Source organism: Lepisma saccharinum, chromosome 2 (genome assembly GCF_977018435.1).
Source record: "Lepisma saccharinum chromosome 2, izLepSacc3.1, whole genome shotgun sequence".
Classification (NCBI taxonomy): Eukaryota; Metazoa; Arthropoda; class Insecta; order Zygentoma; family Lepismatidae; genus Lepisma; species Lepisma saccharinum.
The window spans coordinates 23,972,831-23,999,960 of NC_139230.1; the positions used below are offsets into that span (position 1 = coordinate 23,972,831).

The 27,130-nt window shown below is 37.1% G+C and overlaps 1 protein-coding gene across 1 annotated transcript; it reads left to right on the forward strand.

The window, feature by feature from the left end:
• The first annotated feature begins 414 nt into the window (after positions 1–414).
• On the forward strand, positions 415–26,534 carry Gip (hydroxypyruvate isomerase-like protein Gip). The gene is made up of 6 exons (XM_083118038.1): positions 415–882; positions 7,509–7,620; positions 15,350–15,522; positions 16,357–16,476; positions 19,676–19,901; positions 26,298–26,534. Exons 1-5 carry the CDS (start codon positions 687–689, stop codon positions 19,861–19,863), a joined length of 789 nt encoding a protein of 262 aa, XP_082974164.1. The 5' UTR covers positions 415–686; the 3' UTR covers positions 19,864–19,901; positions 26,298–26,534.
• Positions 26,535–27,130: the final 596 nt, after the last annotated feature.

Below are 27,130 nucleotides of genomic sequence, written 5' to 3' on the forward strand. Positions count from 1 at the left end.
CGGATTATCCATTCAATTGTTTTTTGTGTTGGTGTGACGTCACATCCGCAAAATCAGCCAATCGGGGAGGAGAATGAAAACGCCTATGCTGAACTGAGTGGGATTGGCATATATGCCCACTGTACCACAGGTCTTCCTCTCCGTACAGCAGTTTTGCTACCTTGTGTTATGACGTCAGAAGAGGAATTCATACGAGGTTAGTTTAGGCCTGTTATATGAAGTTCCATTAGCATAAATACAATGAAAAATTATTATTTAGGCTAAGAGAACTAAACCTAGCTAGCCTAATCTGACAATGTAGGCATCTAGCCTAAAATTAAAAAGATTTCTTCCGTGACGTCAGAACTCAAAGTTGCTCAAGTGTTGTGCAATAAGTGAGACCCCCCCCCCCCCCAGTGTACTAAAGGAGAATGGGAATTACAGCTACTACGTCCTGAGCCTGACTAGAAATCAAAAGTTCGAACTAATATATATATATGAAAAAATATTGTTTACTGCATTTCGTACGATATACCATAAACTATTCGTAATTACCTAAATGTAATTGACAATAAAGGAAGTGAAGGTCATGACGTGGGCTATCTATTTGATAAGAATTCGATAAGGATAGTTATAAGCGATATCTAAAACGGCAAATATCTACACGTGATAGCAATTTCTCTCGTCGAGTGACTGTATCTAATAAAATGCCGCTAAGATTTTGTGCTAACCTTTCTTTTATGTTCCAAGAGACCTCATCTCTTTTAGAACGTTATGCATTAGCAAAAGAAGCCGGGTTTCGTGCAGTGGAATGTGCTTGGCCATATGATGAACCTGTTGCATCAGTAGTTGCTGCTAAAACAAGTGCTGGATTGGAGCAGATATTAATCAACGTTCCACCAGGTGATATTCGTGCAAGGGTTGGAATTTATACAAATGCTTCCCTCTAAAAATTCATTTTTTTTATAAACAACAACTGAGCTCTAAAGAGATTTTTTTCTAGTTCTAGCCAAAATTGAATATACCTAACCCCCGATACATACAAGTTTAGAAGGCAAACTTTCATTGGTAAAAATCTGATATTCCCCGGACACCTATAACTTATCCGTTTTGTCAATTTTTGACATTTGTACTTACCTATCTTCACGTTTTTTTGATCAAAGTAATTGCAATTTTTCACATAATTTTAACTATGTTTGCCTAACCTAACCACACGTCAATGGTTCGTGGGGCTAGTGTCAATGGTTCGCAATTATTTTGCAATTTCTAGATCCTGATACTACCACAACATGAAATTTTAACTATGTTTGCCTAATGTAACCGAAACTAACCTAACCACACATCAATGGTTCATGGGTCGGAGAATTAATTTTCAACAAAGAACATGAATTTCCGCTATGAAACATTCTCACATCACACAAAACACCTTCCAATGCTACAGGAACTTATTACCGTAAGTAGTATCTTCTGTGAAAATGAAGAAATCTGTCCAGGGAATATCAGATTAGTACCCTTTCATTTTCTCATAAATTTTTACAGATTTTTTTTTGGACCAGGACAGGTTAGAACAGTGTTCGAAGTGAGGGGGATAGCAGCCTCATTGTCACCATGTTCAACTATAGAAGCATCCCTCCAACCAACTCCAAGGCCCTACGAAACATCCCTCCAGTTAATATTTTCCACTTCAAGCACTACATTTGAATGTATTCTGAAACATTACATAATTTAGAATACTATTTAATGTAGCTTTTGTGTTATTTCACCCATGTCACTGATTCATAAACAAAATCGCTCATATGACACCATAAATGATGGACAAATGTAAAAATTGTTTTAAAACCTAACTACCTAATCCAAAGACAAAAAAATACATTTATCTTGCTCAACGTTCGATTGGGGATGCTAATATGTTCATCATACATTTGCATGTGCGAAAGAGGCACCTGTTCCATAGGTTGTGATCTTTCCAGGTTTAAATCCTGGTCAAGACAGACAGTTTCATTGTAGTAGTCTCATCGTTAATTTCCACCCATTTATAGGGTTTCAAACACTAATTTCAGCCCCTTTCATACCTTGTTACATCATAACATTCTGTAACAAATTTTGAATATCATCACCACCAACTAGCAAGTCACTTTTCTGAAGAAAATTGGAAATATATAGTTATTTAAGCATATTGTTATGGCTCAAAATAATACTTTCTACCTCTTCCTTGGACATTGTTAAGCAGTGGCGTGGCGTGGGATTTTTAAAAGTGTTACCGGTTATCAGTAGGACATTGAAGGGAGACTTGGGCACCTCCCCACCTCATCCCCCCCCCCCAATGTCTTCCAAGTAGTTCATATAATATTAATCTGGTACGTCTGCAATTCATTACTAGATTTTGGTAAAGTTATTAATCAGGAAAAAAAATGTTGACATAAGGACTGAAATGAAATTGCAAACATTGGTTGTTTACACAATAATACGTAATTTGATACTTACAGAAACATCTAAGGCTACTTATAGAGCAGATCAATCCGATGACCCTTCTTTGAAAATAGTTATATGATGCTGGGGTCCCGGGTTCGAATCCTGGCTTGGGCATGGACGTTTGTGATGTCTATTCATCAATTTCATCATATCATCACTCATCCCCATCTTCGCAAATTAGCCAAAAGTGGCACAAGCGAAGCAAAATCAATCAAATCAAAAAAGTTCTATGATGCTGTCATAAAGTGAAGTTTTTCATTTGAATTTGAATTTTTATGTGCGTCATGGTCATGGTCCATGTTATCCACACCTGAATTCCACATGTTTTTGTTTCACCCGATAATAGAGTACATGGCCAACAAAAGAGTTTCGACAACTGCGCACATCCACATAACCACGGATAGTCGTTATACCACGAAACATTGAAATGTCGGTCATATCCAGCAGACAACTTGGTTTTTAAATTGTTCAAAATAGGCTTTGGCCTCCCTTTCGCCACAATTTCACGTTTTTTCTGCAAAAGAACGAACCGAAAGATTGCTTCAAAATATCTTCTATTGCACAATTATACACACTGTTCAGATAGGATGAACCTGCCACCTCGGAACTCGGAGCAAGCTCCATTAATTAATTGACGATGCCCAAAAACAACATAAAGACGAAAGACACCACTCACAAAACTCGCACTGCACAGTCCCTCCCACAAACCATTGTTTACTTTTGTAACACGTGAAGCACCCTCCTTGCCCCCTCCCCTCTCAGCATCAGCGCTTCCCAAATATTTCCTTTGGAACCTGCAAGAAGTCCAGTTCTACTACTGTTGCCATCTTGGTTCTTTTGAAACCAGATTTGCCAAAATCGCGAAACTTTTCATTTCAAATATGACGTATGTAGAGACAATGTAGTCTTCATCTGTTTCCTAACTACTCCCACGTTTCGCTAAATCCACAGAAATCTCATTTCCGACACCACTACTATTTCGTATATTTTACGTCCTTTGCTACCTTTAAGGGTTTAGCTTTATAGGATAATCGTGACGATGAGGATGCATGGTGAATTATTGAAATAAAATTATTATTTCTTTGTGTATGTAATTATTAATTGTTATAATTATGTAAGTAAAATAATAACAACAAACATTGAAATAACCATTTTTTGCTGAGGATTCGAACCTGCGACACCTGACACTTCAGAGCGTGCTAAGATAACAATCGGGAAATTATGCTTGTAAGTAATGTTTTCACCCAAAAACAGTTCTACCACCTCAAAAACATTGCTTCAATCTGAAATTTTCGCATTCCTGCGACAACGTATATTAATCTCAATCGGCCCTTTCAACAATTATCACAAATTCCTGTAACCGAAATAATATATGTGTGAAATATAGAATTTTAGGTTGACATTTTTAGAAGGACAGCAGACCCCTTGATCATACCCATCCCTCTCCTCTCCTTCTCGCCCATGATGTCGAAGAAGGACAAAGAGGACTTTCGTAATCGCTGATATTTAGAGTAAATACAAAATATCACTTGGTAGTTTGCTTTTCCCATAGTGTGATTTGATTTTTTTAAATATTGATTTGGCGATTTAAGTCCACTTCATGCACAGTTTAAAGTTGGATCCGAACCACTTGTGCCTCCACCGGGTATCGAACCTGGGATCCCTTGATTATAAGGCGGCAACGCTACCACTGCGCCATCATTCCCCAGTGTGACTGGACACCTTCAGAGTAAGATAGATCCGATTAGGTGACTTAGCTCTTTTCTGTCAATTGAATATGACAACACTGATCTGTATCCGGTAAAGATCACCGGCAACTGTGCCTGCTAAAGAGGCATGGCAATAACCCGCCTCCTCCTCCCACCATAACAGTCTTTGCTGCTACGCGAAGTCTTCCTTGCGGTGGCTCAGGCCCCTTTCCTCATGTTGCCTGAGGAGGGTACCGGATCAGTCCTCCTCTTCGCTTTTGCCGGTGTCAGAAAAAATGTCAGTCTGCAATGTTTACTTTACGACAATATTACCAGTTTATGTACGTAATAATATTTTAAGATGGGTTCTTCAATTCTTTATATTTTGGTGTTACCTGCGGTAACAGCGGCTACATGCACGCCACGCCTCTGTTGTTAAGTAAGAAGCAACTGTACTTTGCAGTAAAAAAAGAAAAATGACACAATGTAAGTGAATGGGGACTCACTTATACTATTACCGAAAGACCAAAGCAAGTTGTAAAGTCAAGATTATATCCAGTGCATGAAGTGGGGGGCCAGGGGGGGGGGGGGAGGGGAGAGCTATCCTTCAGTCAAGAAAATTTTCATAAAGCATACCCCCAGCTACAATAATTTGCATAAGCATCCCCAACAACTGCATTGTCTCCATATTGATCCATAGAAGCATCTCCCTCCTATCCCTAAGCTTGACGAAGCATCTCCCAGCCACTAATTTTCCACTTCTGAGCACTGATTATATTCATATTCTGTACATTAAATATACATTATTTCCAGTCTCTGTGGCAGAGTGGTTATCATTCGAGATTCAAGCATGGTGTAACAAGAAGTTGAGGCAAATCTTGAGGACTGTGATTGGTGAATTGATTAAACAGATGAAGGAACATAACAAATAAACGATTTTAACCTAGGATCTCTAGCTTTGTAGTGCTAATTGCATTCTTCATTCTTCTGCATTGACTATGAAGACTAAGATAGAGCCAAATTAATTTTTCATTTTGCCTTCGAATTAAATAAAATTATGTAGATTGAAATCTAGAGTTGCGAAAAAGCCGGCTTTTTTGGGAAAAAATGGAAATCTTTGCTTTTTACCAATTACAGCTAACCTATTTCACTTGAAGTTACAGTTATGAGTTTACAGGTTTGTAGTGACATATTTTACAACTAGCTAAAAAAAAAATTACATGATGTAGCAGCCAAGAGACAGATATTGGCCAATCCCAGTAGAAACATATTGCATAGTGGTTAAGATACAATTTTAACCCTAGCTTGCCTTTGCAGGTCCACCACCTGTATATTTTAGATTTTTCAACTGTTTGAAAATAAATTACATTGTTCCCTTAGATGTTCCCAATATATCTGTATTACTTTTGTTCATAAAAACATAAATGTAATGTAATTAGGAGGCAAAATGCACTTGGTGGGCATATTAGGAGCCATGTTTGAATGTGTGATTTGAGACACTCATGCCAGTGACAGTGTACAATTGGTTGGTAATGATGGTAGTTATTGTAATTATTATATTTAATAAACAACTGTACTTCTACAAACAAGAAAGCATTAATAAATAATTATAACTGATTTTGTTAGTTTTAGTTAATGATAAAATATATATACCTATAATTAATTAATAAATAACTGCACATATATAATCAGCGAAGGAAACAGTGATTCCATAATAAAATGGTTTCTTGAATTTTAGTGATAATAAATAGTGAGGGCCTGTGAGCTGCCCCCCTGTATGTAAGTTTCTTGAATTACCCTAGTATGTAAGTTTCTCATATGTCACGGGTAACCTAGGGTTAAAACTGAACGTGTAGTCCTGACGAGCACATCTGACCATGAAATGAACTTAAAACAAGCTTTTACATGTTTATGTCTCAATTTAAATGTTGATGTCATAAAATATAAAACATGTTAATATTGAAATATTCGATGTTTCAGAACAATTAAAAATCTTTACTGTTCACAACACACATGCAGAAGTATACATATTACGTGAATGTGTGTATGTACCCTGTTTAATGGAGCTTTGAGACAGAATCAACATGTGGCTCTTGGAAACCAACCCTTAGAAGTAAATGAAAGACTATCAGTAATCCATTCAACCTTTTGAACCAAACTGTAATGACATGTTGCTCAGACTATACTGTTTTCTCAATGGCATGCATCGTGCCACTTTGGTCTGTTGTTGCATTCACGGTAAATGTTTTGCTTTATACTGAAGGAGACTGTGTCACTTGTCATCTGTGACTTCAGTCTGAAAGCTCCTTCAACGGCGCGCATCATGTTGCCTCGGTCTTGTTTGTGGATGCTTGCTTAGAGACTGAAGGGGGCCCATTTCGCTTGTCACTTCAATGTGATCCCCCTCCTCCCCCTGTCATGTGTTGCTTCGGTCTGAATGTTCTCCATACTTAACAAGATTGTTAGCTACTTCATCAGAGAATAAGATTTAGTTTAGCCTGTAAATCACAGAGAACAAATTGCAAGTACTATTGTTGGATATTTTTGATAGAAGGTTCCTTTTATAATCATGAATGGCCATCTGGAGTGGAATAAAGTAATGCTGTTGCCTTGTAATAAGAAGGGGTCTGAGGTTCAATCCTCAGTGGAGGCAGAGTGCTTCGGATCTCATTTCAAACTGTATGTCCAGTCCAGATTTCTTTAATAGTTTTTTTTTTTTTTTGTTGTTGTTGCCATTTGCGGTGAAACTTATTTGCTTCTTCAGTTTTAGTGCCAGTGTTTTTCAACCAAAAAAGGTCCGTTGCACCCAGGAGTTGACTAATTTAATTTAAATTGAATTTTATATTTGACAGCAAGTCTATACATAATTGAACTATGATTATGCCATAGTTGATATATTAATTGAAGGTGCATATTAATTTCCATATAGACTTTAAAGATCAGAAATGTATTTTTGAGTGAAATTGTTGGGATCAGGGCACTGACTTGTAAGAGATTAATTTATTGGGCTGTGGCCTCACAAAGGTTGAGAACCACTGCAACAAGCAGCCAAAATACAACACTTATTGCTCCGTGTAAATTGTGTTTTATATTTAGAAATGAGTGTATTTTACAGTAGGGAGACAAACGAAAACTATGCAACAGGAAAAATACTGCCAACTCCTATATTTTCATTGCTTTGAGACACTTTTGTGAAAAAAGCAGGGTTTTTTCCTACCACTTTCAACTCTATTGAAATCACATTAAGAAGGTTACTGAATAATAAGGGTGCATATAAAACAGACTTAGAACCTAATGAACACAGAAGGTAGTTATGCACACATCTAATTTTGGGATATGCTGTACTTACTAACCGTATTTTATTTTCAGGTAACCTCAAGCAAGGTGATGCTGGAATGGCAGCCATTCCTGGGAGAGAGAAAGAATTCAGTGACAGCATCAATTTGGCTGTTAAGTATGCCAAAGCCCTTAACTGTAAAAGGTAAAATTTGATTTTATCTTGCAAAATTGACTTTTTTGTGATTCTATTTACTGTGTACAAGAAAAATATTTTAAGTTGAAGTAGCAGTGTGCTCTGAGGAAGGATGATGGGGGTTATATCCCAACAATATTATTCACAACATATTGTGTATATATACAGAAGGTTGTTCGCTTTATATCCAACCATTTTTGACGGGTACTCACCTTAAGAGATACTGTGCCGCCACCACCGATCATGTTCTATTGGACCCCCAGCATTGTGGACTATCGCCCGGCATCGCAGTTTCCATTGCAGCAAGCTCCGGCACAGGACAGGCATGGGAATTCTGTCCAACTCCTCCCTGCAAGCTTTCCATAGACCATCCAGGGTGCGCAGGCGGCGATGTTGAAGATGTCGTTTCAACAGTCCAAATGCGCAAAAATCCATTGAACTGGCATCTGGTCTTTTCACAGGAATGTCTTCAAACGGAATGACATGAATTCCTAATTCCTCTGCCATTTGCTGATAAAAACGTAGTGATGTTCTGGCGGTATGACTCGAAGCCGTGTCCATATGGATCATCACCTGGTTCGTGTCCATTCCATACAATTGTGGGATAGATAGGTGTCAGAATGGAGTCTTGGAAGTATCTGGCATTCACTTTCACTTTTTTGTCCACCTTGCGTATCATCAACTTACCCTCATATCCGAATCCCGTCACAACCATAAAGCCACGAGGGAAACTTTCCCTGCACTGACGAAATAAGTTGCTGCACCCCTTGCCGTCAATGTCACGGTTTGTGATCGCCCGAATGTGACCACCAGCAGTGAGATGGACATATGATTCATCCATTGTGACAACTTTCTTCCATTTGGAACCCGCCAGGTACTTTTCATACAGTTTCCTTCAGTTCGTCTTATGTTCGGCAATGTGACACGGTAGAAGGTGGTGTACACGGGCCTTTCGCACACACTTAAACCTCAGGCACTTGCGAATTGTTTTGTTCACAGTTGACGGTGCGAGGTGAAATCTGTGGGCCATATCACGTTGAGTCAGGGGATTTTCTTGGCACGCTAATCGACGGATCCCCCTTTGCACTACGGGTGACACTTTGCTTGCAGCCCTTTTCCTGGTGGTTTTTGTGGGTGAATGTTTCGCAAGGAGAGCCTGTTGTGTGTAACGGGCTGCAATAGCTTTTGCAGTAGTCACCCTGAGTGTTAACCCATTCTCCCGACACTGTTTCACAATGCGTACGTATGAAAACTTAGCATGGAAAAGGGCCATTACGTAACCCTCCCAATACTGGTTGATTTTCGGTGCCATTTGATAACATTCACTACCAACACTCATGCACCTACAAGGTCAGAAACAACACTGCTCCCGCCAGCAGATCCATAGTTCCAGCATGATACGCCAGGTGGCAGCACCGAATCGAAAATGGTTGGATATAAAGCGAACAACCTCTGTAGTATGTATGGATGTATCATTGATTTTCTCCAATTTATTGTAGATTATGATCTATTTCAAATAGTCATTGCTCATCCTTCTCCTAAATCATGGATTCAAAATCAATATGAGAATCCTGAAAGAGAGAGAGTGAGAAGAGAGGGAGTGGGGTAGACCGTGGCAGAGACACTTGTCCCTGTTGGGATATTGCTGCTCCAGTTCAAACTGGAGATACTTTTTATTTTTATTTCCTTAAAACCCACAGAAGGGACCTTTGCAGATTTTGCCAACAAATTTCAATTCATAATGGTTTGAACCAGTAGTATCCAAGTATTATATTCACAGATTGCGATAAAAAAAAACTAGAAATCTGCTAATAGCCGAATGCCGAAATAAGCATCTCTCATTTGAAATTTATCCAGACATATTTGTCCTTTTTTTAAGTAAAAATGCTCCTCATATAGTATTTAAAGGGGAGGGCTGTTGGGAAATCCCCCTCTGGTTTCCGCATCCCCTCTCTGATTGCTGATTTTTGTCTCAGTGGGACTATATACGTAATTTATATAAATACCCTGATACTTCAGGAGCAGTGACTGAAATTTCCCTGCTCTCATTGGAAATTTTTCCAAAGCCATACTCTTCTCACTATAGTTATGACATAAAAATTGTATTGCGGAGATGTGATTGACAACTTTGTTATGCAAAAGGAGCAAGATAAATTACATATGAGAGGTAATCTAGATTGTTTTCTCTACAATCGGGAACGTGACCTTGTTGAGAATCAATTCTAACCTACGCTAGCACTTTTTATGTAAACAATATTTAGCACTGTAAACAGAAACTAAGCTCACTTCCATGCTTTAAAGATTATTTTTTTTTTGGCATAAATTAGGTTTCGGGCTGCAATAGATGGTAATTGTTATATGTTGTTATCATAATTCCTCCCATTGCCACAGTAAACTGAAGGATCATATATGAGGCGTTAAGTGATTAAAAAAAGAAGAAAAAAAAAAGAAAAGAACTATCATCTCAAGGGATCTCTGGTCAACCCTGCGGAGAAGTGGTTAGCACAGCATGCTACGATGCCAGGGGTTCCAGTTTGAATCCCAGCCTGGACATCGGTGTTCTTTGTGAGTGTTTCATCATCAATTTCATCAGATTATCACTCATCATCTTCATTGCGATTAGCCAAAAATTGCAGAAAGGCAACGTAAAATAACCATATCAATGAATCAAGGGGTCTCAGGTTCGATCTCCTTTTAAGTAATATTGCACAGCAGTTTGGATCCAAATTTAAACTGTAGGTACAGTTCCCGGTTAGCCTATCATGAACATAAAGCTGGGTTAAATCAAACTTTAAACACTATTTTCAAGCCTGCTAAACTTAGTGATTACACAGAATATTTGTCTTTTCTAAAATATTATATTATATAATAACTCAAATAAACTAGCAGTTGGGAATGGCGATCTGATTATTGTTTCTCGAGGGGTGGTAGCACTGGAACAAGACTTGAACTAGCAAAATGTTAAGATAAGATGTTTGTCGTGATGTCCTCTGCATGCTGCCAAGTTTCGTCCAGGTTCACGGGAAGTCCTTCTTTATCGTAACCAGAGTTAGGATTTTCAGGTGCGCACCTTTTTTTCGTAGTGAAAGTGAGACCTCTCTGGAAGGACTCAGTGTGTGAAATGTTGCCTCAACGTGAGAATGGAGCTAATTTTCCAGCACCTTTTTTCCCTTTTTTGATAACCTTTCCCCTTCCCTCCCTTTTCTGGGACATTTATCTATTTTCCCCCTTTTTCGTGTTTTTAATCGCTTTTCCTCCCTTTTTTGGATCCTTTTACTGGTGTTGTTAAATATATTTCCTCAGCAAATTATTGAATTTTTATTTTGTTTTTTCGCGACACTTCTCTCTTTAAGATGTTTTCACATTGTTAACTGAAATTGAATGTATTTAAACTGTGCTTCATTGTTGCCTATTTGAAATCAACAATGGAAAGACCGCTACTGATATGCATCAGATCGCAGTTATTTTTTTTTAAGATGGAAGAAGGAAACTCCGTTTGGTCTTGGAAGCAGTGAAGCAACAATGTGTTTCTGAAGTGGTGGGTTTCACATTTCATGTGTGCGCAGTGGACAGATATTGTTTGTGGATGTAAGTTCCTTACCTGCTTTTTTCACTTTGTTAGATCCTGTTAGTGCATGTACTTTACCATGCCGAAAGTGCCCAGATCCCGATTTCTCAGTCTGGCTCAAGAATTTAAGCACGAGTTCATAGAAAGTGATGGAACTGTTATTCGATGCACGGTTTATGATACGGGAATCACATTAGATGAAAAACACCAGAGAGATCGCATCCAGCAACATATTTCCAGCTCTAAGCATCAAAAGAACAAGAATCTGCAAGGAAGTAAATGTCGGCAGCCTCTCTTACGCAATACATTTGAGCAGTGTTCTTCCAAGAACCAAAATTTAAAGGAATTTAATGTTGACTTGTGTGCATCTTTCACTCAACAAGGTGAACCATCTGGCCTTGAAAGGGTTAATTGAAAAGTACACACGGTTGTCAGTGCCCGATGAGAGTATGTTAAGGAAAAACTATATTTAACCTGTGTATGAAGAAACTGTTCATAAAATTAAGGTGAAAGTGTCAGATTGCGATATAGGAGACGATGACAGACTCAATGCAACGATATGTTTTGAACATTTTGGTTTTTCCTCTGACAGGTGAGGAAGTTAAGCCCATGTTACTAAACATGTATGAGTTGCAGAAAACCAATGCCAGTACAGTCATGCAGTCATTTATGGATTTCTGTCAAAAACTGTGGCCTGGTGGAATTCAGTTCAAAAAATTGTTGTAGTTACTGACCAGGCTCCCTACATGCTTTCGGCATTTAACAATTGAAGCCGTTGTTCCCAAGTTAAAGCATGTAACCTGTTTGGCTCATGCCCTTCATAGGGTTTCTGAATCTATTAGGAATGAATACAACATTGTAAATGAGTTCATATTTGATCTGAAGAAAATACTCCTTAAGGCCCCGAGTCTCATTCTTGCCTACAGAGAAACTACCTGCCTGCCCCTGCCACATTTCCTCATCATTACTCGCTGGGGATCATGGATTTCTGCGTGAAAATTTTGAAAAAATTAAGGAGTTTGTGCTTTCCCTGGATTCAACCAATGCAGGTGCAATTTCCAAGGCACAGCAACTTCTCCCGACAAGATAGATGATTTGCAAAAATAACTATTTTGTGTACATTCCTACAAGTACCTGTCAACAGCCATCAAAAGCTTAGAAGAACAAGGCGTCGAAAAGGAAAAACAATGGAATATCTTTACTACTGTGAGGGGGCAGTTACATGGTTTTGCCAGACAAACTTGAGGCTAGTCTTGACAAGAATCCGGATGTTGTGGAATTTATCACTTCCACAGAGTTGCCATTCCAAGTGAATACTAAGTTTGCCCCACTTGTTTCTGTGGATGTAGAGAGAAGCTTCAGCTTATATAAAGTAATTTTATCTCCGAAAAGAAACAAACTCACTTTTAAAAATTTAGAAATGCTTAATGCTGTAAGGTACAACAGCTTTGTGTTTTCCCCCGACTCTGGTGAATAACTGTTACACAACCTATGTGTGTGATGTGTACACAGCTTCGAGTGAATAGCTTAGACTAATAAAATAGGAGGGAAAGTTTTAATAAGTAGTATAATTATCAGCACCTTTATTTTTTTGCCCCAATCAGCACCTTTTTTGCCCCTTTTTGGGTCTTATTTTAGCACCTTTTCCCTTCCTTTTTCCCAATGAAATTTTTCCCTAAAAATCCTAACTCTGATCATAACTAAGCATTCTTAGACATTTTAGGCATACTATAATATATTTATTAAATACATGTGTGTTTTACATAGTAATATATGTACTCCATATGTGTATAACATATATTACTTTTTGTAACAAAATGTTCAAACTGCATAGCTACGTCTCACACACATGCACTTTAATTTTCTCTATTGTGCCCAAAAGCACCTACTTATTTTATGATATTATTATTTTCATATGTCTATTAGCAAAAATCAGAAAAGCACAGAACCAGTATTTACAATAGCAATTTTCGACATACACAATACACTGTGAATGCTGCAGATTGGTATTGAACATGTGATACATATCAATGAAGTATTTCTGTCCTCATTCCTACTACAAAAGCCAGACTTTCTTCTTTTCTCGGAAATATTCACAATGATTGGGTTTGTTTGTCTCACACAACTTACACCACATAATTTCAAAGTTTGAACAATCGGCTTCTTTAGAGTTAGTGTTACAACCCTCATTAGCATGTGAGGATATGGTAGTTGCTGTCATCAATGAAGATTTGCCTTTTGGGAGTTTCTGGAGTGTGGTAGTTTTGGTGTTGCTTTAGGTAAAATATATATGTATTTAGAACACAGACATTCAAATGTTGCAAATTAACACTATCGGCCATCTTTTACTGTATGCATATACTATTTGATCCATTCTATCAACATCTCACTTGGTATAATTACAAAACACATTAAATTCTGGCTTTTTCTTTTCATGCGTAAGATCAATACTTTTGTCATTTCTGAATTACAATAGTAATATTTTCATCAAAATAAGTTTAGCAGGTTGTAATTTGTGAAATATTGATCAGTCATAATGTAGAAACCAGTATTTACAATAATTCTACACAACCTCTTCACAACATGCATTTGAAGATATTTCTGTGGTGGTTCATCTGGCTGCATTCCAAGGTAAATCTCGCCAAGTTTTGCATAGCTAGTCTCTGCATAACATAACCAAAAAATCTGTACTACGTACTTTTATGGTTTAGTCGGCATATATTGAATAAATTTGCACCCACCACAAAATCCCACAAGTTGTTCATATATTGTAAAAAAAAACCATATGAATTGTAACAATTCCGAATGAAAAGTGTCCACATGTGATGGAAAGCTGCAGGATTCATCAAAACTCATCATCTCTCAAAGTGATTTGCAAACAAAGTAGCATGATATTGTGGATCGAAAATTTCCCCAATAAAAGTTCACGTGCCCAACTACGTTTTCTACCTCTCAAGAGCAAAAAACCTATGAAAGCAAGCTCTTACAAGTTGTTCTTCATTTGGATATAATGCCATTTTTTAAAAATATGAGTTGTACCATTCACATTCACATCCGGTCCATTATTAGAAACTTCTGTCACTACTTGATGTTCTACCAGATGATGAGTCAACATGTAGATCAAAATTTAGTTCATCTGCTTCATCCGATAGTTCACTCACATCTAAAATGCCATCACCCTCTTCTTCTAGAGTTTCTACTATTTCATTATCATTTACATGTTTTCATGCAATTGTAAAAGTCCTCACCAGTGTGGGCTTTCATAGTTTGGGTTCCAAAACTAGGGGGGGGGGAGTGCCAAAACTGGGAGGCAAGGACAGTTTACTTCCCTTTGTAGATAAAGTTTAGAGGGGGCAAAAGTGGCAAAAAGTGTGGTGGGGCTCCCCTACTCACCGCCACTGGTCCTAACATTACATAATACTGGCAACAATGTCACAGATTGAAATGTAGAGAATCCTAGTCACACATATATACCAGCAGTGTTCCAAATTTATTCCAGACAAGAAAAAACATGACTGTAAATCTGGGGTAGGACTAAAACATGCTGTTTTTTTATCATGATGAAAAAAAAATTAAACAATAAATATTTTGAATTACAGCAAAAAGGCAAATAAAAGATTACAATAAGAATGGACAAAAATTAAAATACCACAGCAAAGAAATAAACCAAAATTACATGTTTGGGGTCATATTGACCCCACACATGAATCAAGGAGTTAAAATGCGATTCGAATCATTACTGGTATTGTTCCCAGAACCCTTCATCACGAGGTAACAAAATTACCACTAGGCCATAGGAAGGTATGAAATATGCATGTGTGGTGAGAAATAAATATGGTAATAATTATGTTGGTTGTAGTGTATAATTTTACAAGGCATTAAAGGTGTACATATTTTTAATTTTCATAATATTAGGGCCTCATGAGTATAGGTTTCACAGGGCCTTGTGCTTGCTAATGGCGGCCCTATTCAATAGTGTTCCCCTTAATTTGGTATGTAGAGGTTTTAATTCATTAGTGAATATTTTCTCTTTTTATTAAAATTTTCTTCATGAAATATTCAGTTACATCAACAGTAGTACATATCACTATGTGATGTGTCAATTTCATTTTACAGTTGAAAACTTTTGAGTATTTAGTCCTAATCCCTCTTCTTTTTGTTTTGTTTTAGAATACACGTGATGGCTGGAAAAGTAGAAAGCCCTGGGGAGGAGCATTTCAAAATATACCAAAAAAACATTGTTCATGCTGCATCAGTTTTTGAAAAGGAAGACATTGTGGGTGTAATAGAGCCCATTAATAATATATCAGTTCCAAATTACTTTATGAATAGTTTTGAGAAAGGTATGTATCATCTACCTTACATTATTAAAGGTATTATAAAGTTTGTGTCATTAAATATGATCAATATTGTGAATTGGTGATTCATATATGGATTAAAAATAGTTGGTTCCTTTCTGTTGGTGCTGCCTATTTCTAACTGGCAAATATCTTTCAGTTACAAGATTTGAGGTATAGGGATTGAAAACGAGTACCTAGTTAGAAGTAGAAAATTGGCATGAGACAGAGAAGAGTGGGGTCATTATGAGGACCATTTACCATGCATGTTTCTAGCCTAAGTGCAAAATTTAATCCTAAATTCCATGGAAAAGTAGATAAAGCATTGCAATAGCCAACACCATATAGGTACTAAATTTCTTAAAATGTTATGTATGGCTTGTATGAAAGGAAGAAAAAATGAAAAATTGATAAAATTCAAGTGATCCAAATGGATGGCAGAAAGTTTTTCCTTTGCCTGTGGAATGGTGAGTTCCTCATAAGCATCCATTTTCCTGCCTCTTAACTATAATTTCTTAATTAATTTTCCTACTGAAGTCTTTAACATCTTCACTGTTTGTAGAGCAAAGACTGTATAAATTGAGTGTGGTACATATAATAGGAAAAGAGAGAATTAAAGCCTGTTTATAGGAATATCAGGTAAATAGAAAAAAATGCAGTTTCACCAATGCCATTTATGGCCAATTTGGACAGAGAATCAATTAATTGGTGTCATGTATAGTAAAATTTATCTAAAGTTACATCTATCTGTAGAGGGTAGTATTAAAATTGCTTGGCTTGTACTGAATTGTACTGTTTATGTAATTTTTTTAAAAAATTTGACATACTATTGTTTCTTAGGTCTGGAAGTTGTGAAGAATGTGAACAGCCCAAATTTGAAATTGCAGTTGGATATATTCCATTTACAACACATCAGTGGCAATTTGACACACAACATTAAGCAGTATCTTCCTTATGTTGGTAAGATTTACTTGAGTCATTGTTGTAACATATTGTAGAAATAGTGTCATACACAACAAGTCTGATAGATAAATCACACATATTTGACTAAATTTGAAACTGATTCTGCTGACTTTCAATTATAATTCCTAGTATATCAGGAGCAGGGTTGGCAAAATTTGTGTTTTTTTTAAAAGAAACAAAACAAACATATTTTTTTTGTTTTAAACATGTTCTAAATGTTTGAATCCATGTTTTAAACAAGAACCAAAAAAAGGCACTTATTAAACAAATAGAATGTTTAAAACATGATGCAAAAATGACTTATTTTCCAAGAATAATGATTAGTAAGGAATCTGGTAATCATCCAAGGATGGACTGTGTTCCTATTATAAAGTAAAAGCTTGACTAACTTCTTAAAATATGTATTTATGTTAGTCTAAAATCACGCATGTAGGCTGTTTGAGAAGCTTCAACTAATCCTCAGTCCACGTGGTAACTACTCTGTTTTGGTTTTTTTGTTCTGTTTTGTTTTTCTTAAAAATTTTTGTACTCCCCCATGTGCCACACTGTATTCTTGTTAACTTAATGTAATCATCATGCTTATTTACCACACTTCTGGTGTGCTCCTTCGATATACATCATGCTTATTTAGCACACTTCTGGTGTGCTCCTTCGATAGCACATCACCATATGCAGAAAATGCATGTTTGAAATCCGTGTTGGAGAGATTTCACACCAACACTATTAGTGACATGTGTCGAAGATCCAGATGTCGATTGCAAGCTCATGCAGTGTCTCACATGCGTGCAGGTCATTGATTGATTTGGTTTATTTTACTTTGATTTTCTGCTACTTTTTGCAAAGATGATGATGATGTGATGAATTTGATGAACGGACATTCACAAAGAAGACCAATGCCCAGCCTGGGATTCGGACCCCTGTGGTATCCCAGCACACACTGCTATGGAGATTGAGGGCCGGTTTTTCAATGTCCTGTTAATCTTTCTGTTAACTAACTGTCAGTTGGAGATAACAGCCAGTCTTAACCAGCACTGGGTTTTTCAATGTGAAAGTAACTGCCAGTTAACTAACCCACAGTTCGTTCTCCAAAACAGTGTGTTGGCAATTCTGAAGCACGGAAATTACAGGAAATCGATCTGCACACCATCTGTTAGTATAGTTTCAAACCGCGTCGACTGGCACACAGCCTGGTGTTTAAATGTAGAACTACAAGCGTGCCGCGCTCGAAAGCACATTATTGCATTGGAATTGATTAGAATTGATTGATTGATTTGATTTATTTTACTTCGCCTTTTGTGCCACTTTTGGCTAATTTGCAAAGATGGTGATGAAATTGATGAATGGGCACTCACAAACATCCATGCCCAGGCCAGGATTCGAACCCGGGACCCCTGGCGTCGTAGTGCAATGTGCTAACCACTCTGCCATGGGGGCCAGCCGAAACAATTAGAACAATGGCTGCATATCCATTCTGTATGCTTACGAAATAAATTAACGAAAGCCAGCACTAGAGATTTGGCTTTCTTCTAATAAAGGTCAATTCCACGTGGGAGAAATGCTGTTATGAGGCGCAAGCACAGATACTTTCTTGTAGAAGAAGCGTGAAGAACTCGAAACATTAATAATACCTGTCTGTTGATATAAACACTATTAATATGTAAATATTGTACATTTGACTGCATGCTTTGTACCTCTCTATGCATGATTGTTGAGTGAAAAAAGAACATGTTAATAGTAAGCATGCTTTGTAGGTCAAGTTCTAAAAATATGAAGGTACGAGTAAATATAATTTTAAAATTTAAAATTTCTCTGAGAAGATCATTCAACAATAAAGCATGAATTGAAGGCAACACACGATAATAAATAATTGACAAGGAAAAAAAAAGATCCGTGACCAGGACTCGAACTTGTATTACAAACCACAACAAGCTTCGAAAGGTGGTGCCACTAACCAATGCACCAAATTACTGTTTGGAGATTGTCTGCCTGGTAGACTGGATATCCTGGTCACAGATTCTCCCAACACAACCTTGCCATGCGAATTCTAGCAACTACGCTGCTCAATTTCCATATTTGCATGGACATTGGTAAGCTCTGCCAAACAAAACAAGTCTTCTTCTGTACCAATTTAACATTTTTATGAATTGTATCTTGTATAATCTGACAGTGAAGTTGCGAGTGTGGAACTTCAATAGCTGCTTAAGGCAGCCATGTTGCTTCGCAACTTCCAGTTGGGCTGGTAACTGCAAGAAGTAGCAGTAGAGATAATCGCCACCAGAGTTCCAGTTATGAGCTAACTGTACATTGAAAAACAGAAATTTTCACAAACTTCCATTTACGTGCTAACATGAACCTTAACTGAACATTGAAAATCTGGCCCTTATTCACACATATATGACATGAAACATTACTTTTGGTTGAGATTAGAGAATCTTCTCAATAGGTTCATCATTTATCCTCACTATTGTAATAACATAGTGACAATAAATGACCAATGTAGTAGTAGTAGTTCACATGAAGACAGTCTTAAGACTCATTTGTGTGGTTATTGTAACATAAAAAATATTCATTTTTCATTGTTTTCATAGGGATTATTCTACGTTTAATGTGTATTTATCCTGAAATTACTGTAGTTTATCAATCTCACTAGCATGCTGGTGAGTACTAGAAGAAAAGCACACAATACATTTCCAGAAAGTGCTTTGTGAGGGTGGGGTCAGTGATACTAATGAAAAAGTCATGTAAATTTGTTGGGGTGTAAGAGGTGATCCTTTCCCAAAGACCCCCAAATCAACCTCCCTTCCATGTAGTACACCCTGGACTGCAATTTGCTCTGGTGTCTGGACTCGCAGTCAGTATAATCCAGTGTGGGGCTTGTGTTGTCCATATGTGTTTGTGACTGTCGCTTCATCCACCTTATCTTCACGATTAGTCCAAAGTGGAAGCAAAGCAAAGTAAAATAAACTAAATCAATCAACAATCAATGTAAATTTGGTGGAGAGTTACATTTAGTGTAATTTTTGTTATTTGGCCTAAAATGCTTTGTGTCGTGTGTGTCCCACTTTTCTAGTTGCGGATCCACTCTTTGCTATTATTTTAGTACTGTTCCATGTTAATGAACATTCAGCATACATACATACATTGATATGTTATATTTGCAGAAAACAAATTATCATCATTTGTATATTACTTCTAGGGCATATCCAGATTGCACAGGTCCCCAACAGAAATGAACCTGATACGCCAGGAGAGATAAATTATCCTTATGTATTTGCTCTTCTGCAAGAATTGAACTATGATGGTTGGATTGGCCTGGAGTACAAGCCTCTCAAAGGCACAAAAACAGGACTGAAATGGATTCAGGAATATGGGTTTCAGTTGTAAAAACAAAATATGTTGTTAATGAAAGTAGATATGAAAAAGTGAGTATGCAGTTTTCTTATATGTTATATGTTTAATTTTCAATACTTATTACGTAGTATCATAGGAAACAGAGTTAAAATACATACCTACTCCTTAGTTTTTGTAGAACTGTCACCTCCATCCTGTAATCATGGGGTCCCAGGTTTGGTCCCCAGTGGAAACACATTAAAGTGTGATCTGAACCACTGTACAAAATATAGGTCAAGTTCCGATTAGCTTATTGGAGCATAAAGTAGTAGATAAAACAAACTTTTTCTCCTCCAACTTCTTCAGGTTTTCAACCCCTGTCCAGCCAGGAATCAAACCCAGGTCTTCCACATTGCAGCCTGATGCTTTACTACTGTAGCTCTCACAATTTTAACCTAGCAACAGGGAGTGGTGACCTCTTTGCCCAACATACTTGCACTGATGAAATCATTTTCAGTGAAACCCTAATTTAACATTTTTCAGGGGCCTGTAAATAAAAACGTAAAATGCAGGAAACATAAAAAGTGGGAAAGCAAAAGGGAGGAGTGAAACTCGAGTGTCAGTAAGAAACGACTACATATCATCATTTTAGGGGGCATAATGTGTCAAAAATAATTTAACAATGGGGAAGAAGTATGACACGGTGACCACTCTAGGAACATGATAAAATTCAAGTATAATTTCCAGTTTTCAAGGCAAACTTTCCAAAAATTCAAGTGTACTTGCAGATGTTTTTCTTTTTCATTTCAACCTTACATATTACAACTGTTCATCCCCCCCTCCCTTCCCACACACACACAAATGTAGGGCTCGGGTGTAAAACATGGTAAGAGACATTTTGAAGTTAAAGTGCATTGTGTAGTCCATCGTAAATGGAATCTAATCGTACTCGAAGTGTTTCGTTTTGTCAACAGATGACAGAGCTAGATGTGTTGGAAGTTATGTATCTACCAGTTGTTTCATGTAAAGTATGGTAGGTGGCAAAAATGGTGGTTGCTGAATTGCAACGTGTCTCAAAGTCCCCGAGTATTTAGGTCACAGCAAAGATGAAAATGAGTTAGAAAGTGTATATGATTCACATAAAGACCCAGAATATATACCACCAAAAAAGAATGAGGAGAATAAAAAGGTTACCGATGCAGATGTGAGTAAAACTGTGCATGGCTATGCATATTCTATTTCATGTAAAACATGGTATCTACTGTGGATACCATTGTTTACATGCAGCAGTGCTCATGATGGAAGTTTCGAAATAAATTTTACTCTCGTATCTGGATGTGAAATGCAATCTATAAAGCGTCTCAACCTTAAAAGTCAGTATTGGTTAAACGGAGCGTGGCGTTGCCAGATCAACAAACAGAAGCACATCGAGTCGCTGTTAATCGCTAATGATTGCGACAAATTTACTTCCTTAATATCATATAGGAAATCTTCAAAATCTATGTATTTGATGCATTTTGAAAAAAACTTAGTTACCTCAAGATTTGCATGTAAATGTTTATATTTTGACATAACTATTTACTATTTTACATTTGCATTATATGTGTAATACAAGCAACTATTGTTACTTCTTTCGTTGAATATTGTATCCTTTACATAAACAGAACTAAAAAAATACAAAAACAAACATTACGGAAAATAAAGCACACTGCACTTCCTATGAACTGGAGCACCTGCCTGCAACTGAATTGTAACCTCGGTGGCGTGCAATGAATTTGATATGTGAGACAGCATGCATAAACAAACTACGATTGTGGAATAAGTAACGGTGCTGTGGAGTAACAATGCATTCTAAAAATAACTTCAAAGAATGGTCAACACTTTTCTTGCTTGGTCTGCACATGTGTCGCGACAAACTGAAAAGATTCTCGCTTACCAACTTTTTCGTGTTACAGTCTGATGATTTATACAAAATATCCAATGTGTGTGTATATATATATATATATATAACTCATAAACAAATTAATAAAAGGCGAAGAATACCATATCTACAAACACCATAGATCCCATAGAAAAAAAAACTGGTGAAGTTGTTCAAGTGGTTTGATATTTATGGCTTTTGAAGTATTTACTAGAAAAAAAAATAGGCATTTTGCAAAGTTGCATAATTGTGGGAATTTCAGATCACATGAATTTGTGAGAGGTTATATAATATCGTCAGTAAATAGAGCATAAAAAACTCTATAGGATAATGATTTCACTGTTTGAAATTTATGACTTACATTTTGTAACATCTGGCAATGCAGTGGTGGTAGAGAAGGACAGAGCTATTGGCAAAACACATGTATTAGAGAGAGAGGGAAGTACTCCATTTACTTCCATACTGACTTTTAAGGTTGAGACACACTATAGTAGAGAAGCATCTGCTTTTCTTTTACTGGATATAAATAATTGTAGTCACACAGAAATTATTTTCATTTTCAATTGGGTATGCACATTTAAGGCTACTTAAGATACCAGGCTTTACACTTGAGAAATATGTGATATGATCTGGATCATATCAATTATTAAGAACTGTTTAGTTCTTATCTTTTATCAAAAGATTTCTTTCATAAATCTGTAATACACATTTTAAAAGTTGACATTTTTATGGTGGACCTAAGTACCTATTTGTAATTTAATTAACTTTCATATTTATGATATTTGTGACTTTGATGAAAGCAAATTATTTTATTGTTGATATGCAAATATGCATTCTTCTTGGTTCAAAATTATAACTATTTTAATCCATAAAGGCTAAATTTCAGTAAAAACTATTAAAAACTTAAGCCCTATGCATATTTGAAATCATTCTTTACAAATATGTCAAGTTAAAGAAAAATACGAGGGCTATTTTTTTCAACCTCTGATAAAGCATGAAATCAAAACCACAGTGAATAGCAAAATGGGTTTATTGACAAATGTTACGTACACGTATCATCTACTTTTCAAGTAAACCCCAAGAGGATTCAGACATTTATCGTACCAATGCACCAGCTTTCCAATACCCTCTGCAAAAAAAGGTGCCACCTGTCTGTTGAGTGTCTGTCTGCAATGTTCCGAAGCTTCTCATTGGTGTGGAAGCACCAACAACTGCCAACAACTTCTTCATTGCCGGGAAAAGGTGGAAGTCACTCGGTGCCAGGGGTGAATAAACACTTCCCAATGGAATCGTTGAAGAACATCTTGGGTTGATGCAGCAATATGTTGTTGGGAATTGTCATGAAGCAAGACAATGCCTGAAGACAGCATGCCTGTCAGTTTGTTCTGGATGGCTCTGTGTAGTTTGCACAATGTCTCGCAGTATGCAGCCACATTGATTGTGGTCGTCGGCTCCATAAAGTCAAACAGTAACACACCTCGCACTTGTCGGGAGAGTTGATTGTAGCAGACATCTCTACGTGCCCGTCGTTCAGCTTGAACTGAAGCGTTGGCCTTGGTAGTGGCAGGGGAGACACCAATCACGCTGCATGATGCCCCGCTTCCTAGCACTTCATGGCCCACCTGACTGCGCCATCGAAGGTTGAAAAAAAATAGCCCTCGTATAACAGAAAGCTACAAGGGCAGAATTGTTGTCTTGATTGATTTGCTTTATTTTACTTCACTTTTTGTGCCACTTTTGGCTAATTTGCAAAGATGGGGATGAGTGGTTATGATGAAATTGATAAATAAGCACTCACAAACATCCATGCCCAGGCTGGGATTCAAAGCCAGGAGATTCGAACCCAAGACTCCTGGCATTGTACCGCGATGTGCTAACCACTCCACTATGGAGGCTGGCAATTGTTGTCTTCAAGATAGAGATTTAAACCTTGTGTATAAATTGTTTATTGAATCACAAAAATCTAATGTTGTCATTGTATGCAATTTGCATAGTCTACAACTTTGTATGAAGAGAGGCTAGTGAATCACATTCTGCTTGGCATGCTGTGTGTGAGAGATAGATATGTGAAGCTGAAAAACTGTTCCTATAAAAATATATTTTTTTAAGAATATTGATCTCCATATAGACATAAGGAAGTTATTTTTAATCACAACCATTCAGAACTTATTTTTTAAAAATACTAACGTAATAAAATGAAGAAATATACTTTTCTAATGATGTTCATATGAGTCATAGACATAGGAAAACAATAACTTGTTACAGCAAGTAGCTCAGGTTATTGTTTATTTAATAAAATTATTATTATTAAAGGCTATTATTTTTGTATTACAAATTGTTATGGTTGCTATAAAATGTCTAGTGTCAAAATATTATTGAACTGACATCGTAAGTCAGCTTGAATAAAGCGGTATCTGATTACTCATTTTGATAATATCATTGTAACTACAACAATTCCTTGAACAACCCTCAAACAAATCACATGTAGCACCACAGAAAAAAATAATTCAGATGAAATATTTCTTTGTATGATATACATACAAGTGAATCACATTTGCTGTAAACAGTTTAGAAATTTATTTTAATTTGTAACCCAAGATTTTTTTGAAACATCAACTTTCAATATCTCGAAACCTGCATTTTGTCACTTACCATGTTTTACATCCGAGCCCTTCAAATATATTCACAATATAATGGATGTGTGAGATTCCAACCCTATCCAAACATTCTAATTCAATTTAATTATACGGTATATTAAAATATTTAATTTAAGGTACAGAGTTTACATTTGCAGTTTCACACATTCAGACTTGAAATGCATCTACAAATACAAGTCACAAATATTACGGGATTACTAATCTATAACTCAAATTTACGTAATCAACTTCAACATATCTTACCTAGCAATAATCTTGCATCTGTCAGATAGATTGTTCTTCAAAGAACACTAACAAAGTAAACTGGTTGAGAGAATTCTGTTTTATTTTAGACACAGCTTTATTTTCCTTCATCAATAAAAATAAAGGCTAAACTGTGAAAAACTTACCTCAGGGCATTTATAAATATGTATAAATTCAGTGAGATTTTGATTAATAAAAGTTGCAGTTTTTCACATCCACACGAATTCCCAGTGAGTAGCCACCCTGTATGATTATGAATTCCAATGGAAAAAAGCAAGACCCACTGTGAAAATAAGTGGCAGATTAATGTGACCCACTTTTGTGGGTAGGGGCAGTGGATGACTGCTTCCAAGGGCCACCTGTTAGGTTTAATTTATGCATGTGATTGTGTTTACTCTGTAAACTGGTAATTATTTGCTACTTTTAGAAGTCTCAGGTAATGGGAGGAATTGCTTATAGTGGACGTCAAGCTGCGATCGTTTTTATATACTGTAATCAAAGTGTCCTGGATCGAGTTCACAGTGTAGACATGTAGAATGGTTCGGATTCCACTTAAAGCAGCATATGTATCCAGTGCCAATTAGCCCAACAACATAAAGTGAACTCAAAACAAGCTTTGTCAAACTTACGCATTTTTAGACTGTCATAATAGGTAAAAAAAAAAGGTAAAGTGTTCCCCTGTGCATAGCACCACGCCATGAAGGCGTATAGGGGGTGTGGGGGTAACGCCCCACACTTTCTTGATCCGGTCGTGAGTGGGGGTGATGTGATCAGCATCACGCCCCTGACCGCCTTTACCCCCCAGGGTAGATTGTTAATAGGTAATAGGTAGATTGTTATTTACGCTCACATTAATCGATGATTTATTGTTTGATTCATCAGTCTTGTGGGGGGGCAAACACCCTTTCCACCAATAGGTTCCCTGTAAATAATGTGTTTTCCATTTGTCCCGGCTTCCGTTCGTATGTTGAACATTTTCTTCCTGCACTGCTTAGTGTGTTCAAGAAGTTTATTCTCGTTAGTTGCAAGATAGAATTACAGTTTACTTTATCAGAAGGCAGCACGAGCACGTCCTTGTGGCAAATTTTATGACATTGACACAGGTTGGTAAAAGGTAAAGTAAAAAGTGTTCCCCTGTGCATAGCACCACGCCATGAAGGCGTATAGGGGGTGTGGGGGTAACGCCCCACACTTTCTTGATCCGGTCGTAAACAGGTTGGTAAACATACAAAATGGGAGTTAGGGCAAATGTAAGATAGAAGTGAATGTCCTATTATTTAACACAGGCTTTTGCTGGGACCTGGATGACGGAACATATTAAGCTGGAAAACGTATAATGTGGGAACGTAAAATCAGGGTTTTACTGTATTTCCTGTAAGTAAGGCTACAGAAATCTGTAGTTTTGTATCACAAAGGGAAAACTAAAATGGAAGCAGCAGTGATAAAGCAAATAAGAACAGACAAAGTACATGTAATATTCATGGGGTGAGGGTTATGGGATATAGATTTTCATAATTCTGGGTACAGTGTGTTATATTTGCAGGCTTCTTTCTTCACTAACACTAAGATACTGAATCTCTAAACCATACATAGCAAAAGTGTGAAATATGTTGAACTTTGAATGGAACATATATTCTTTTTATTTATGAAATTTAATTGTGTTTCAGGTTTTATTACAATGCTTGCATGTGTTCCTGACAGTAATGATGTTCCAAGGGGGAAAAAAAAAGACTGATAGTTGCCATTTTCTGGGTTAAAAGGTGATTGATGCTGTAATAGGGTGAGTATCTGTGATCATTTTTGAATGTACAAAACAGTTTTTCACCAAAATGCATAATGTATAGATTATCAGTATTTTGTATAAGAGAATAATTATGGTTTATGTAATAAATATTTTAATGGAACTTTTGACATTCTTTCATTTAGACCATATGCAGTGTGGAGAACATAAAACTTGGGTAGTAGTATAGGGTGGTGCATATTGTATCTACCAATAGAAGTTGGCAACCCTGTCGGGATGCAGGTGCACATGCGCAGAAGTTTCCCATGCTTAGGCAGCTGCAAGTCTCGCAATTAGTTTGCCATGGAATGTTGGCTGGTTCACACATGAATCGTGGCAGTTGAGGCATTCATTCGAACGGGTCCCATTCAGGAGACACTGGGACGAAGGCCCAATGAGGGTAGCAATCAACCAGTGCCAGAGCATCACAACATGATACAATTGGTCACACAATAGAGAGCGAATGGCAGCGTGCAGAAACAGAAGTCTTCAGATCGAAGGAGGTGGATTCTCTGGCACCCTGATGGTGATCCGCTGCAAATCTCAAGTGATTGATTGATTGATTTAGTTTATTTTACTTCGCGTTTTGTGCCTCTTGGCTAATTTGCAAAGATGGGGATGAGTGATGAAATGATGAAATTGATGAATGGACATTCACAAACCAAGCCCGACCGGGATTCAAACCCGGGACCCTTGGCATCGCAGCGCGATGTGCTAACC